We start from the raw sequence: 16,397 nt of genomic DNA, 5'->3' as shown, positions 1-16,397 counted from the left end.
AATCATTGTTTAATAAACATCATGTTATCCATTATACTAGATTTATTTTAAAACTGTTTAGTAGTCTATTTAAAGTCTACATATTTATCTATTACTTGCCAGTGAAATTTAGTTTTGGTTATGGTAGTTTTATAGTAACTGCTCATATCTGATAAGGCAAATCTTTCTAGTTTTCTTTCTCTTGACTTCTTGGATATAGTTGGGCATTTATTCCTCCATTTGTTCTTGAAAATCATTTTAAAAGTTCTTATAATAAAACTCTAATGGATCATATGGTAGTTCTATTTTTAGTATTTTGAGGAATCCTCATATTATTTTCCATGTTTTCCCTAGTAGCTCAGCTGGTAAAGAATGCACCTGCAATGCAGAAGACCCCGGCTCGATTCCTGGGTCGGGAAGATCCCCTGGAGAAGAGATAAGCTACCCACTCCAGTATTCTTGGGCTTTCATGGTGGGCTCAGCTGGTAAAGAATCCACCTGCAATTCAAGAGACCTGGGTTTGATCCCTGGGTTGGGAAGATCCCCTGAAGAAGGGAATAGCTACCCACTCCAGTAATTTGACCTGGAGAATTTCATGGGGTAGCAAAGAGTCAGATATGACTGGAAGACTTCTGCTTTCATATTATTTTCCAAAGTGGCTGCACCAATTTACGTTCTCAACAACAGTGTTCTAGGTCTTCCTTTTCTCCACATTCTCATCAGTACTTATTTTAACTTAATTTTTTTTTTTTTTTCCGGTCATGCCATGAGGCATGCAGATCTTAGTTCCCTGATCAGGAATCAAACTCATGACCCTGGTAGTGGAAGCACGGGGTCTTACCCACTGATTGCCAGGGAAGTTCTATTTATTGTTTGCTGTGTTTTTGATGATAGCCATTCTGATAGGTGTGAAGTGATAGCTCTTTGTGGTTTTGATTTGCACTTCCCTGATGCCCAGCAATGTTGAGCAACTTTACATGTGTTTTTGGCCATCTGCATGTCTTTGGAAAAATGTCTATTCAGGTCTTCTGTTTGTTTTTAATCGAGTTTTTTTTTTTATTGAGTTGTATGAGTTCTTTATACAAATGTGGATATTAACCTCTTATCAGATATATTATCTGCAGATGTCTTCTCCCATTCAGTAGAATGCCCTTTTGTTTTGTTGATGTTTTCCTTTTGCTGTGTAAAAGTGCCCAACTTTGATTAGGTTCCATTTGTTTATTTTTGCTTTTGTTTTCCTTGCCTGAAGAGACTGATTCAAAAAAATATTATTAAGACATATCAAAGAATGCACTACTTAAGATGTTTTCTTTCAGGAGTTTTATGGTTTTCAGTCTTACTTGTAGGTCATAATTTATTTTGAGTTTATTTTGATACATGGTGTGAGAAAATGTCCTAACTTAATTCTTTTACATGTATCTGTCCAGTTTTCCTAACACCACTTATTGAAGAGACTATCTTTCCCCCATTGTATGTCTTTATCTCCTTTGTGGTAGATTAATTAATTATATGTGTATGGATTTATTTCTGGCTCTCTATTTTGTTCCATAGATCTATGTGTCTGTTTTCATGCCAAAACACCATACGGTTTTGATCACTCTAGCTTTATGGTATAATGTGAAGTCAGGAAGTGTGATAGCTTCAGCTTTGTTCTTTTCCCTCAAAATTGCTTTTGGTATTTGAGGTCTTTTGTGGTTCCACATGAATTTTAGAAATTTTTGCTCTAGTTCTGTAAAAATTGTCATGGGTACTTTGATAGGGATTACATTAAATTTGTAGATTGCTTTGAGTAGTATGGATATTCTTAACAATATTAACTATAACATGATTCAGCAATTCCACTTCTAAGTATATACCTGCAGAAGACACTAATTAGAAAAACTGTATGCACCCCGATGTTCATAGCAGCATTATTTACAATAGCCAAGATATGAAAGCAATCTACATTTCCATCAACAGATGAATGGATAAAGAAAATTTAGTGTGTAGTGATAAGTCATTTTGATATCATGCACCTTAATATGATGCTACAAGAATAACACTCCATCTTTGTGGTATTATTTTTGAAAATTTTTATTCCCTGGTATAATTTTGAGAAAACATCAACTTCAAACTGAGGGATTTTCTACAAGATATATGACCAGTACTTTTCAAAATTGTCAAAGTTATGAAAAATAAAGATTAAAAATTTGTCAGATTGAAGAGGATGAACAAGACATGATGACTAAATGCCAACATAGGACTTCAACAGATAAAAGACATTAATGGAAAAACTAGGGATCCCTGAATAAAATCAGTAGCCTAATTTAAAAAAAAGAAGATACGTTGTGTATGTGTATGTATATACACACATATATATACATACACAACACACACAATGGAATATTGATCAACCATAAAAAAGAATGAAGTTCTGCCATTTGCAATAATATGGATGGATGGGATGGTATTATGCTTAGTGAAGTCAGAGTGAGACAGACAAATACTGTATGTTTTTACTTAAATGCAGTATCTAAAAAATATAACAAACACGTTAATATGACAAAACAGAAACAGATTCACAGATACAGAGAACAAACCGTTACCAGTGGGGAGGGGTGGGAGGGCAGGACAAGAGAGAGGAAGGGGATTAAGAGACACAAACTATTAGGTGTAAAATAACAAAGCTATAAAGATATAATGTACATCACAGGGATTATAGCCAATATTTTATGATAAATTTAAATGGAGTATAATCTATCAAAATGTTGAATCACTATGATGTATATCTTAAACTAACATAATATTGTGAATCAACTATACTTTGATAAAAAACCCCATTGGGATTTTATATAAAACTATAGGTATATAATATAGAAATATATACACACAAAAAATATAAATGTGTATATATAATTTTAGAATAATTGACATCTTTATTTCAGTAAATCTTGAGACATTTTTCCATCTCAGAGCAGTGGTTTATAATCCATTATCTTCCATCATTGAGGGTATATCCTCAGTGAAAAGAAAAGAAGGAAGGTGATCCAGTTTAATATCTTTGTCAGTTGGTTCTCTGGCTAATGATAAGGAAGAGTCTTTATGCTTGAAATGCCCTTAGCAGTATATCTCTGGCTAAGAATTAATCTGTAGCAAATAGCACCCATGAGCTGTAAGGCATGGTTCCCTGAATAATGTCACAAAGACTATACAACTTTCTGGAGATGCTTCATAATTTAAATGCTCCTACTGTGTGAGGTGATTTATAGAGACTTCATTTATTCTCAACCAGAATAGCATGTCCAACATGGGAAGAAAGAAACTATGGAGTTGCCCTTGACATTTCAGACCTCTATTTTTTTTTTTTAATAATGCTTTTATCCTAGACATCATGTAGTGAAGCTTGACACTAGGTAAGATCTCTGATTTATGTCAGTCTGATTTAACAATCTGAACCTGAGTGTTAGTTTACCATTCAAGAACACGAATTAACTTTTTATGTTCCTTAATAAGATTTTACTCTATACAGATCCTATTTCTTGTAAAATGCATTCTTAGATAGTTCATGGGTTTTGTTGAAGTTATAAATCAAGTACTTTTCCTATTTGGTCATTGTAAGCTTTGGGAAAGCCACAGAGGTTTGCATATTTATCTTGTATTTAGTTACCTGAACCAAAATGGCTTATCTAAGATGCAAATAGGGCTTCCCAGATGGTGCTAGTGGTAAAGAAGCCGCCTGCCAAAGCAGGAGACATAAGAGACATGGGTTCGATCCCTGGGTCTGGAAGATCCCCTGGATGAGGAAATGGCAATCCACTTCAGTATCTTTGTCTGGAGAATCCCAAGGACAGAGGAGCCCAGCAGGCCACAGTCCATGGAGTTGCAAAGAGTTGGACACGCCTGAAGCGACTTCGCATGTATAAGACTCAGTAATTATAATAGATTTCTTTTAGTTTGTGTTCTGTGTTTCTTAGAGACACAATCATATCATCTGAAACTAAAGGTAATATTGTCTCTTTCTCAGTATTGTTTCATCCCATTTCCTCACTGAAGTAGCTGGAATCCTTAAAACAATGGTGAATGACAGTAACAATAGTTGGCATTTGTAGCTTTTTTTTTTTTTTTTCTTCTAAGTTTAGGGTACCTTAAGATTTTAAACTTTTATGTTATTACCAACTAAATCAAGTTTTAGAAATTCTCAGCTGTAAGACATAGAGAAAACTCCCTTTGGAGACTGACAGTGCTATTTACTATTCATACCATCAACAGGTAGATTTTCATTTAGCTGTTCAAATTCTTTTTCAGTGAGTTTGATATTCATTTTTTCCAGAAGTGGTCTCAAGTTGCTGATGTCAACTTTTCCCCCTTAAGAAAGACAGAAAAGTAACATGAAAGCCACTGAATGATCTAAAACATGAAAAACACATTTGTCTTTAAATGTCTTTCATGAGTATGTATAAGTATTATAATAAAAGAGACAACAAAAAATAAAATTTGCATATTTGTATTGTTATTGCCATTTCTGATAAGAAGACTATAGCTTCCATTTGACTTTTCCAAGAGTATAGAGAAAGTCAATAGGTACAAGAACATGGAACACATTTCCTTAAAACCTATACTGGTGACAAGTCTACATAGAGAAGACGTTCTCAAGAAGGTTATTGGGCCGAATGGTAACTGGACCTGGAGAATCCTCATCCATTACTCCCAGTAGTCCTGATTTATTATACAAAGTAGTTTTATTTATTTTTTTGGATCAGACTCCAAAATTGGCTGTCACTGCTGCTGAACAACTTTTCTAAATTCAGTGGTGATGTTAATCCTCCACTTCAATTTTTCTTTGCAAAATTACATACCAATTATTTACCTGGGAGCAATACTAGAAAAATTCCATGTATGGTATTTCCTATGAAGATAATAGTATACACATCATTTCTGTGTAAAATGAAAATACACTGAAAGAAGCAAAAATAATGAATAAAAATATAAAAAGGATAAAGGATTCAAAATCTTATGAAAAGAAAGAAGATACCAGACAAGAGAATCAATACATTACAATTCTTACTTTTGAAAGATGTCACACCCTTTAGTGTTCTATTTTTATGCACCTTTCCATCACCTGTTAAAAAAGGGGGGTTGGATTATGATACAGGGAAACTGATAATGGAATTCACAAAAATAGAATTTATTTCTTATATTTAAGAATAATAATAATTTGTCCTAGAATACTTTTATCTGTTTTACCTTGAAGTAGTAATAACATTAAGAAATACTAAAATCTTTAAAAATACAAAACTATTCACACTTTGTCCCACAAAGCCATTTTTTTTGTAGAATTCTACCATGCTGAATATACATGATCAAGTTCTTTAAAAAAGTGTTTCATGCCAATTTATACATGCATGTTGATATCCATTGTCAAAAGTCCATTTTCATATTAGGTGGTCTTTTTATTTAAAAAAAGATCTTTAAAAAGTTCTTAATTATCTCTTTGTTATACTTGTTGCAAATAATTTCCAAGGTTGGTATTTGCTTTTTATCTCATGCAGAAGTATTAAATCTTGTCAGTTTATTATTTCTGGATGTTGAGTGTTAATATTTCTGCAGTTGATTCAGGAAAAAAGAATGTATGTACTTGTGTGTATTTATTGGAGAGAGAGGAGTATGGATAGAGAGAGAAAGTATGAATAAATGATAAAGCTAATGGGCAAATTGTAAACGAATTGTGAACCTGGGTAAAGGGTAGGAGGGAGTTTTTTGTACTCTTCTTAAAACTTTTCTAAAGTTTTAATACTATGTTTAAATAAAGTTAAAATACTAGAAGTCAAAAAATCCAACCATCTAAAAATATTAAAATTATTTTGGCAGCAACATCTGGGTCAAGAGGAAAAATGAAACTGTAAGCTAATTAACAATGATGATAACAGGAACTATATATCTGATCCCATGAAATAAGGCTAAAGCAACAAAAATGAAAAGAGTCAACCATTCAACTTCAAGAATAATAGAGAATGAAAATGTTCCAAAGACAGAAAAAGGAACTGACAAAAATTATAGCAGAAATTAATACATTAAACAAATAGTAAACAACAAATAAGTCTAAGAATTGGGTTGTTTGTGGGGTAGGAAACAATAACACAGATTAATTGCTAGGAAGTATAACTGACAAAAAGATAAAGCATAAATACAGCAAATCAGACTGAGACTGACCAGTATCAAACTTAATCTTCTAATTGTGCTGTGACTATGTAAGAGAATTATATGCATGTATATGTATATATATGTGTATACATATATATATATTTAAGATAATGCACACTAAACACAGTGTGCATTAATTAGAAGATTAAGATTGATACTGAATGAGACTAGGGAAATAATTATCAATACAGGGGAAATTTTAAAAAGTTTTATGAGGACATTTTGCCATGCTCTTTGTTTTGAAGCTGGAGAGTATTACACTTCATGAAGTAAGTCACACAGAATGATAAATACTGTATATTTTTACTTATTGTGGAATCTAAAAAATAAGACAAGTGAATGAATAAAATCATTGCTTATCTTATCATGGCAATTTTCACAGGAAATTTCAGTGATTCTTAAACCAAAATCTACATGACACTGTCAGAGCCAGAAAGTAACAAAAATAGTACAAAGAATTCTCATACAGTCTTTACCCAGATTTTTCAAATGTTAACATTTAACTATATTTACTTTATCATCCTTTCTGTAGGTGCATATTATTTTTTTCTGAATGTTTGCAAGTGAATTTGCAGGTACAATGCCCTTAACCACTAAGTACTTTAGTGTGCATTATCTTTAAAAAAAAAAAAAATATATATATATATATACACATATACGTGTATATAATTCTCTTACATAGTGACAGCACAATTAGAAGATTAAGATTGATACAGCACACCTAACTAATCTACAGAGTTTACTCAAATTTTACTAGTTGTTCCATTAATGTCAATATATAGCAACTAAGAATCAATTTCTCATGTTTCTTTATTCCTTAATCGGGGACAATTCCTCATTCTTTTTCCATCATGATTTTCACATTTTTGATGTGGACAAGCCATTTATTTTGTACAATAGCCCTCAATCTGGGTGGTGGACTTTTAGAAATAACCCAGAGTTTAAATTTTAAATCCTTAGGCATTAAATTCTAAAGCTTTATAACTTCCCTCCCAGGCTTACAAGGTCTAGTTGTTCAAAGGAAGGTTTCAGCAGCAGTTTTTAGGCTTACCACTAACTGGCAGTGCTTTCATCAGCTTTGCATATTCTGTTTCTGGAAGTTCAATTCCCGTATCACTCAGCACATTTTCCACGTTATTGATATTTTCACCTTTAAAAAGTTAGAAATAATTATACTTATTAATGATGATTCCAAATTTGAGGTTGAATAGCAAAAAGCACAATGAAGTCCCCATCTATATAGTCTTGGGGGAAATCAGAACTCTTAATTGTTTCTTCAATACTAACAGACAAAGGTTCTTTTTAAATTATGAGAAAAAATAAATTTATTTCTATTACTGTTCAGTTAATCCACCTAGATAGCTTATCAGGTAAGATTAAAAATAATCTTATAAGAAAGTGTTACATGACTTTGTTAATAAAGCAATTGTTGACTCATTTACAATTATTCAAGAATTCACAGTGCCATTTATTGTGCCTGCCTAGAATTTCATTCCTAAATGTTTTCTTAGGAAGGAAATCTCTACAGTGTAGGATTTCTTATATAGATTTAGTCCTGTAGGTATATTTTGTATTGCTTTATTTTTGCTTCCTTTTTTCCTAACTTAAATTTATGCAACAAGATAAAACTTTCCATTGGATCTAGTGGCAGGATAGCAGGAAAACATGATAGAAAAATAAAAATTGTCAAACTCTAGGATGTTCAGTTTATTAGTAATTTACCACTAACCTGTGAAGGCTTTCACTTCATCCATTACCTTTTTCATATCAACTTTCCCATCAACTGCAAGAAAACACACATGTTACATCTATCTATCTATATCTATATATATATACACACACACATAACACAAAAGATGAGAAAGTGAACAAAACAATTTAGTACTTATCACTTGCTATAGAATTTTATTTCTCCCTTTCATTGGTATAAAATAAGAAAAATGTTTTACATTTCACATATATAACTATATTAACAATGTGACACTGACATTTTTTTAAGATATTAAAACTTTCAGCATAAAAGAATTATATGCAAAAGAAGCCCCATTTACTTTAGCTGCTTTTAAGCATTTAGATATTAGAAAATTCTCCATTATTTAGTTAGGTTACTGGGTCAAAATTAAAAAGGTGATGTATACCATATTTTACTGTTTTATGTTTGGAAATTTTCTACTCATATAAAGTTGACACATACTCATTATTTATTCACTATTATAATTAAGACAAAAAATTCATTGACTTGAATTACATGTGCAAGTTATAACTGACTTAATACCTACACAATTGTTAATTACAACCTTTGCATATAATAGATATTCAATGATCTATTTCATCAGTTTTTAAAAGGACATTCAAATAGAAACATTAGAGAGACAAAATAAGTTCACTAAATCAGAACCTCAATTATATTAAGTATTGAGAAAGAGGAAAACAGTGAAACATTCTTGTGCTTTTATTTTCCAAATATTTACCTGTTGACTAACAGCAAAAATTAAAATTTGAATTATATATTACACTATTGAGAAAATACAACTATTAAACATAATAAAAAATCCAATATAATTTCAGATGGGCATTCTGAGCTAAAGAAAAAGGTCTTAAAAGCATACAAATATATGGACGCTAAACAACACACTTCTGAATAACCAACAAATCACAGAAGAAATCAAAAAAGAAATAAAAATATGCATAGAAATGAATGAAAATGAAAACATGACAACCCAAAACCTATGGGATTCAGTAAAACAGTGCTAAGGGGAAGGTTCATAGGAATACAAGCTTACCTCAAGAAGCAAAAGAAAAATCAAATAAATTACCGAACTTTACACCTAAAGCAACTAGAAAAAGAAGAAATGAAGAATCCCAGGGTTAGTAGAAGGAAAGAAATCTTAAAAATTAGGGCAGAAATAAATGAAAAAGAAACAAAGGAGACTACAGCAAAAATCAACAAAAGCTAAAAGCTGGTTCTTTGAGGAGATAAATAAAATAGACAAATGATTAGCCAGACTCATCAAGAAACAAAGGAGAAGAATCAAATCAATAAAATTAGAAATGAAAATGGAGAAATCACAACAGACAACACAGAAATACAAAGGATCATAAGAGACTGCTATCAGCAACTATATACCAATAAAATGGACAACTTGGAATAAATGGATAAATTCTTATACTTCTTTGGAAGTATAACCTTCCAAAACTGAACCAGAAAGAAATAGATAATCTTAACAGACCCATCACAAGCATGGAAATAGAAACTGTAATCAAAAATCTTCCACAAACAATAGCCCAGGACCAGATGGCTTCACAGGTGAATTCTACCAAAAAAATTAGAGAAGAGCTAACACCTATCCTACTCCAACTCTTCCAGAAAATTGCAGAGGAAGGTAAACTTCCAAACTCATTCTATAAGGCCACCATCACCCTAATACCAAAACCAGACAAAGATGCCACAAAAAAAGAAAACTACAGGTCAATATCACTGATGAACATAGATGCAAAAATCCTTAACAAAATTCTACCAAACGGAATCCAACAACATATTATAAAGATCATATATCATGGGCTTTATCCCAGGGATGCAAGGATTCTTCAGTATTCACAAATCAAGCAATGTGATACAACATATTAACAAATTGAAAGATAAAAACCATATGATTATCTCAATAGATGCAGAGAAAGTCTTTGACAAAATTCCACATCCATATATGATAAAAAACCTCCAGAAAGCAGGCATAGAAGGAACATACCTCAACATAATAAAAGCCATATATGATAAACCCACAGAAAACATTATCCTCAGTGGTGAAAAACTAAAAGCATTTCCCCTAAAATCAGGAACAAGACAAGGGTGCCCACTCTCACCACTACTATTCAACATAGTTTTGGAAGTTTTAGCCCAGCAATCAGAGAAGAAAAAGAAATAAAAGGAATCCAGATTGGAAAAGAAGAAGTAAAACTCTCACTGTTTGCAAATGATATGATCCTCTACATAGAAAACCCTAAAGACAGCACCATAAAATTACTAGAGCTAATCAATGAATATAGTAAAGTTGCAGGATATAAAATTAACACACAGAAATCCCTTGCATTCCTATACATTAACAATGAGAAAACAGAAAGAGAAATTAAGGAAACAATTTCATTCACCATTGCAACAAAAATAATAAAATGCTTAGGAATAAATCTACCTAAAGAAACTGCTAAGTCACCTCAGTCGTGTCCGACTCTGCGACCCCATAGATGGCAGCCCACCAGGCTCCCCCATCCCTAGGATTCTCTAGGCAAGAACACTGGAGTGGGTTGCCATTTCCTTCTCCAATGCATGAAAGTGAAAAGTCAAAGTGAAGTCGCTCAGTTGTATCTGACTCTTAGTGACCCCATGGACCGCAACCCACCAGGCTCCTCCATCCATGGGATTTTCCAGGCAAGAGTATTGGAGTGGGGTGCCATTGCCTTCTCCAACCTAAAGAAGCAAGAGACCTATATATAGAAAACTATAAAACAATGATGAAAGGAATCAAAGATGACACAAATAGATGGAGAAATATACCATGTTCATGGATGAGAAGAATCAATATAGAGAAAATGAATATACTACCCAAAGCAATCTATAGATTCAATGCAATTCCTATCAAGCTACCAATGGTATTTTTCAGAGAACTAGAATAAATAATTTCACAATTTGTATGGAAATACAAAAAACCTGCAATAGCCAAAGCAATCTTGAGAAAGAAAAATGGAACTGAAGGAATCAACCTGCCTGACTTCAGACTATACTACAAAGCTACAGTCATCAAGACAGTACAGTACTGGCACAAAGACAGAAATATAGATTAATGGAACAAAATAGAAAGCCCAGATATAAATCCACGCACCTATGGACACCTTGTCTTTGACAAAGGAGGCAAGAATATACAATGGAGAAAAGACAATCTCTTTAACAAGTGGTGCTGGGAAAACTGGTCAACCACTTGTAAAAGAATGAAACTAGAACACTTTCTAATACCATCAGTTCAGTTCAGTTCAGGTCAGTCACTCAGTCATGTCTGACTCTCTGCAACACCATGAACTGCAGCACGCCAGGCCTCCCTGTCCATCACCAACTCCCGGAGTCTACCCAAACCTATGTCCATTGAGTCGGTGATGCCATCTAACCATCTCATCTTCTGTTGTCCCCTTCCCCTTCTGCCCTCAATCTTTCCCAGCATCAGAGTCTTTTCAAATGAGTCAGCTCTTTGCATCAGGTGGCCAAAGTACTGGAGTTTCAGCTTCAGCATCAGTCCTTCCAATGAACACCCAGGACTGGTCTCCTTTAGGATGGACTGGTTGGATCTCCTTGCAGTCCAAGGGATTCTCAAGAGTCTTCTCCAACACCACAGTTCAAAAGCATTAATTCTTCAGTGCTCAGCTTTCTTTACAGTCCAACTCTCACATCCATACATGACCACTAGAAAAACCATAGCCTTGACTAGATGGACCTTTGTGGACAAAGTAATGTCTCTGCTTTTTAATATGCTGTCTAGGTTGGTCATGACTTTCCTTCCAAGGAATAAATGTCTTTCAATTTCATGGCTGCAATCACCGTCTGCAGTGATTTTAGAGCCCAGAAAAATAAAGTCAGTCACTGTTTTCACTGTTTTCCCATCTATTTGCCATGAAGTGATGGGACCAGATGCCATGATATTAGTTTTCTGAATGTTGAGCTTTAAGCCAACTTTTCACTCTCCTCTTTCACTTTCATCAAGAGGCTCTTTAGTTCTTCTTCACTTTCTGCCATAAGGGTGGTGTCATCTGCGTATCTGAGGTTATTGATATTTCTCCCGGAAATCTTGATTCCAGCTTGTGCTTCCTCCAGCCCAGCATTTCTCATGATGTACTCTGCATATAAGTTCCATACACAAAATAAACTCAAAATGGATTAAAGATCTAAATGTAAGACCAGAAACCATAAAACTCCTAGAGGAAAACATAGTCAAAACACTCTCTGGCATAAATCACAGCAGGATTCTCTATGACCCACTTCCCAGAGTAATGGAAATAAAAGCAAAAAATAAGCAAATGGGACCTAATTAAACTTAAGAACTTTTGCACAAAGAAGGAAACTATAAGCAAGGTGAAAAGACAGCCTTCAGAATGGGAGAAAATAATAGCAAATGAAGCAACTGACAAACAACTAATCTCAAAAATATACAAGCAGCTCATGCAACTCAATTCCAGAAAAATAAATGACCCAATCAAAAAATGGGCCAAAGAACTAAACAGACATTTCTCCAAAGAAGACATACAGATGGCTAACAAACACATGAAAAGATGCTCAACATCACTCATTATCAGAAAAATGCAAATCAAAACCATAATGAGGTACCATCTCACAACGATCAGAATGGCTGCTATCAAAATGTCTACAAACAATAAATGCTGAAGAGGGTGGGGAAAAAAAGGGAACCCTCTCACACTGTTGGTGGAAATGCAGACTAGTACAGCCACTATGGAGAACAGTGTGGAGATTCCTTTAAAAACTCAAATAGAACTGCCATATGACCCAGCAATCCCACTGCTGGGCATACACACCAAGGAAATCAGAATTGAAAGAGACACGTGTACCCCAATGTTCATCGCAGCACTGTTTACAATAGCTAGGGCATGAAAGCAACCTAGATGCCCATCGGCAGACAAATGGATAAGAAAGCTGTGGTACATATACACAATGGAATATTACTCAGCTATTAAAAAGAATGCATTTGAATCAGTTCTAATGAGGTGGATGAAACTGGAGCCTATTATACAGAGTGAAGTAAGTCAGAAAGAAAAACACCAAACCAGTATATTAACACATATATATGGAATTTAGAAAGATGGTAAAGATGATCCTGTATTTGAGACAGCAAAAGAGACACATATGTAAAGAACAGACTTTTGGACTCTGTGGGAAAAGGCGAGGGTGAGATGATTTGAAAGAATAGCATTGAAACATGTATATTACCATATGTGAAATAAATCACCAGTCCAAGTTCGATGCATGAAACAGGGCTTTCATAGCCGGTGCACTGGGACAATCCTGAGGGATGGGATGGGGAGGGAGTTGGGAGGGAGGTTCAGGATGGAGGACACATGTACACCCATGGCTTATTCATGTCAATGCATGGCAAAAACCACTACAATACTGTAAAGTAATTAGCCTCCAATTAAAATAAATTAATTAATTAATTTAAAAAAAACAAGAACTCATCTCTGAAAAATGTAAAGTAAGAAATGACAAAATTCCTACTAAATGGCATCTGATTAAGATGGGAAAAATGGATTTGTCCAGTGGTGAGATATTTCTTGGCCTTCCTGGAATCTTCTAAAGTTCACATATTCTAGATCTTGTCCTTCTAGGAGGGAATTGCTTTGTGATTAGTTACACTTCAACCTTACTTAACATTTCTTAAAAAATCAGAGCTTGTTTCCAGGTTTCCAAGAGGGAACTGAAGTTCAACATCAGCTCCTGGATAATGGAGTCTGGCAACATCATATAGGAATCTTTATAGCCTTCTAAAGGAGGAAGAGCATGTTCACTGGGTGGCCCAAATTATAGACAACTTTGCTCTGTGATGAGACTCTCTAAGGGGACAAAAAAAAGTGACACCATCTTTGTGCTTCTATTTTAAATAGCTGGGGGACGATATCTCTGCAACTTGATGCAATTTGGGGTGAAATTTTAATCATTATGCTCAGTAGGCTTTGTTTCTCCCTTGTTTTTTTTTCAGATTTACTCTTTTAATTTTGTTATATCCTATTGTCACAAGCCTTGCCCTCTGCAACCTCTCCCCACTTTTTCTCTTTTTTCCTGTCTCCCTAATGGTCCTTCAGTAATCCTGTTAACATTCTCAGCAATGTGTAGACTTCATCATGCAAAAGAAAACATTAACATAAATTAATGTAAAAGTCAAGAGAAAATGTTTGAATAAGTAAGAACTTCCATATTGGGTTTTCAAAGTTTTTCTAAGCAGCTTGATGTCAAGTAAGCATTTTGAAGAGGTCTATAATCTCACAAGCTTTCAGAGGTGCTTGATAATAATAGAAATGATGATAACAATAATATTTATCATAGTAATAAGTGACTTTATTGGACACATTATGTATAATACCAGGCACTGGTTTAATTTAATCCTCACAAAATTCTATTAACGATGTCCTATTAATGTACTTCTTTCATATATGAAGAAACTGAGACAGAAAAACATTAAGATGCCATAATTTTAAACCTTAAAAGTGAGAATTCAAACCCAGTCAGTCTGGTTCTAGCATCTGTGCCTTTAACCACTCTGCTATTTGAACTCTGAATGTTCACCATTTGTTGCTCACCATCAGTTTTCAGGCTCTGTGTCAGATCTTTAAGTTCCTTTTCTGTGAGATTCATCCCCATGTTTTCCAGAACTGTGTCCAATTTACAGACATCAATTTTCCCTCCTTAAAAAGAGACAGGGATGAGAGCAAAATATAGTAATTTTAAAATCTGACAAAACTAGACAATCTAGTCAATTCTTCTGTTCAACTAAGGGGCGGTGGTTGTTACTGCTGATTAAAATTTCAGACTGGTTGGCTTTATTGTTGATCAAATTTTATGAATAAAAGAAATCTTCTATTTTTTATGGTACAGATTCAGATTTTAATTTTTCTAAGCCCTGCCAAAGTTTGGGAAATTCCAAAGAAATATGGATTTTTCTTGAAAAAAATAACAAAATTAAATGAATATCTACTTACCTAAGGTACATAAAATAGGCAAATTCGTAGAGATAGAAAGTAGAGTAGTGGTTACTCAGGGTGGAGGAGAGGGGAATGGGAAATTATTTCTTAATGGACTTTTTGATAGCATTTCTGTTTGGGGTGATGAAAAGTTTCTGGATATGGATGGTGGTAACGGTTACAAAAGGTTGTATACTTAATGTTACTAAAATAGAAATTTTATCTTATGTGTTTTATACTACAACAAAAAAATGGTAAATTACAGAGCACTCATCTGCTTTTTTCATTATGACTCTCCTATCTCTAAGAGTCTTTATACCTTCCAGTAATCTATTCTGATAGATTTTCCCATCAGCTGTAAAAAAACACATAATTCAGGAAAAAGAGAAATCAGTCACCAAGATGGTTTTAAAATCATTTTAGAATTATGGCTTTAAAATTTTTCCATATATATCAAATTATAAAAACATTACAAACTAAAAAAAAACTTTGAAAGTCTGATCATTTGGGGACTTTCCTGGTGGCCCAGTGGTTAAGATTCTATGCTTCCAAAGTAGGGAACATGGGTTTAATCCCTGATCAAAGTCCCACATGCCATGTGGTACAGCCCTCCCCTCCCCAAACAAAAGTGATCATATTCTCTTTGAATTGTAAAGCCAGTATTATTATTATTATTCTACCATGCCAAAACATGCAGTCTTTTAATCCCTCCTTTTACTTTTCTCATTTGGATTTCTGGAGAAGGGAATGGCAAACTGCTTCAGCATTCTTGCCTTGAGAAACCCATGAGCAGTATGAAAAGGCCAAAAGATATGATACTGAAAGATGAGACCCCCAGGCTGGTAGTTGTCCAATATGCTCCAGAGGAAGAGCAGAAAAATTGCTCCAGAAAGAATGAAGAGGCTGAGCCAAAGCAGAAATGATGCCCAGAAACGATGTCCAATGAAAGTAAAGCCTGATGCTGTCAAGAACAATATTCCATAGAAACCTGGAATGTCAGGTCCCTTAATCAAGGTATATTGGATTGGTCAAACAAGAGATGGCAAGAGTGACCACTGACATTTTAGGAATCAGTGAACTAAAATGGACCGGAGTGGGCGAATTTAATTCAGATGAACATTATATCTACTACTGTGGGCAGGAATCCTTTAGAAGAAATGGAGTAGCCTTCATAGTCAACAAAAGAGTTTGAAACACAGTACTTGGGTGCAATCTCAAAAACAACAAAATGATCTTGGTTTGTTTCCAAGGCCAACTATTCAACATCACAGTAATCTAAGTCTATGCCCCAACCTCTAATGCCAAAGAAGCTGAAATTCAATGGTTCCATGAAGATATATAAGACCTTCTAGAATTAACTCCAAAAAAAGATGACATTACATAGGGGACTGGAATGCAAAAAATAGGAAGTCAAGAGATACCTGAAGTAACAGCCAAGTTTGGCCTTGGAGTACAAAATGAAACAGGACAAAGGCCAACCAATTTTTGTCAAGAGAACACACTGGTCATAG

At 34.1% G+C, this 16,397-nt stretch overlaps 1 protein-coding gene across 1 annotated transcript in view; it reads right to left on the bottom strand.

The window, feature by feature from the left end:
* Positions 1–4,022: 4,022 nt before the first annotated feature.
* EFCAB13 (EF-hand calcium binding domain 13) overlaps positions 4,023–16,397 on the bottom strand; it is a 216,171-nt gene continuing 203,796 nt past the window's right edge. Inside the window, exons 42-46 of the mRNA XM_061392253.1 lie at positions 14,506–14,610; positions 7,889–7,942; positions 7,211–7,309; positions 5,024–5,077; positions 4,023–4,323 (exon numbers count right to left, since the gene is read on the bottom strand). Of these exons, the coding sequence (XP_061248237.1) occupies positions 4,202–4,323; positions 5,024–5,077; positions 7,211–7,309; positions 7,889–7,942; positions 14,506–14,610 (434 nt within the window). The 3' untranslated portion in view covers positions 4,023–4,201. The remainder of the gene's footprint in view (positions 4,324–5,023; positions 5,078–7,210; positions 7,310–7,888; positions 7,943–14,505; positions 14,611–16,397) is intronic.

Source organism: Bos javanicus, chromosome 19 (assembly GCF_032452875.1).
Source record: "Bos javanicus breed banteng chromosome 19, ARS-OSU_banteng_1.0, whole genome shotgun sequence".
NCBI classification, from domain to species: Eukaryota; Metazoa; Chordata; class Mammalia; order Artiodactyla; family Bovidae; genus Bos; species Bos javanicus.
The sequence above is the reverse complement of the archived record's forward strand: the minus strand, read 5'-3'. Positions and strand labels throughout refer to the sequence as shown.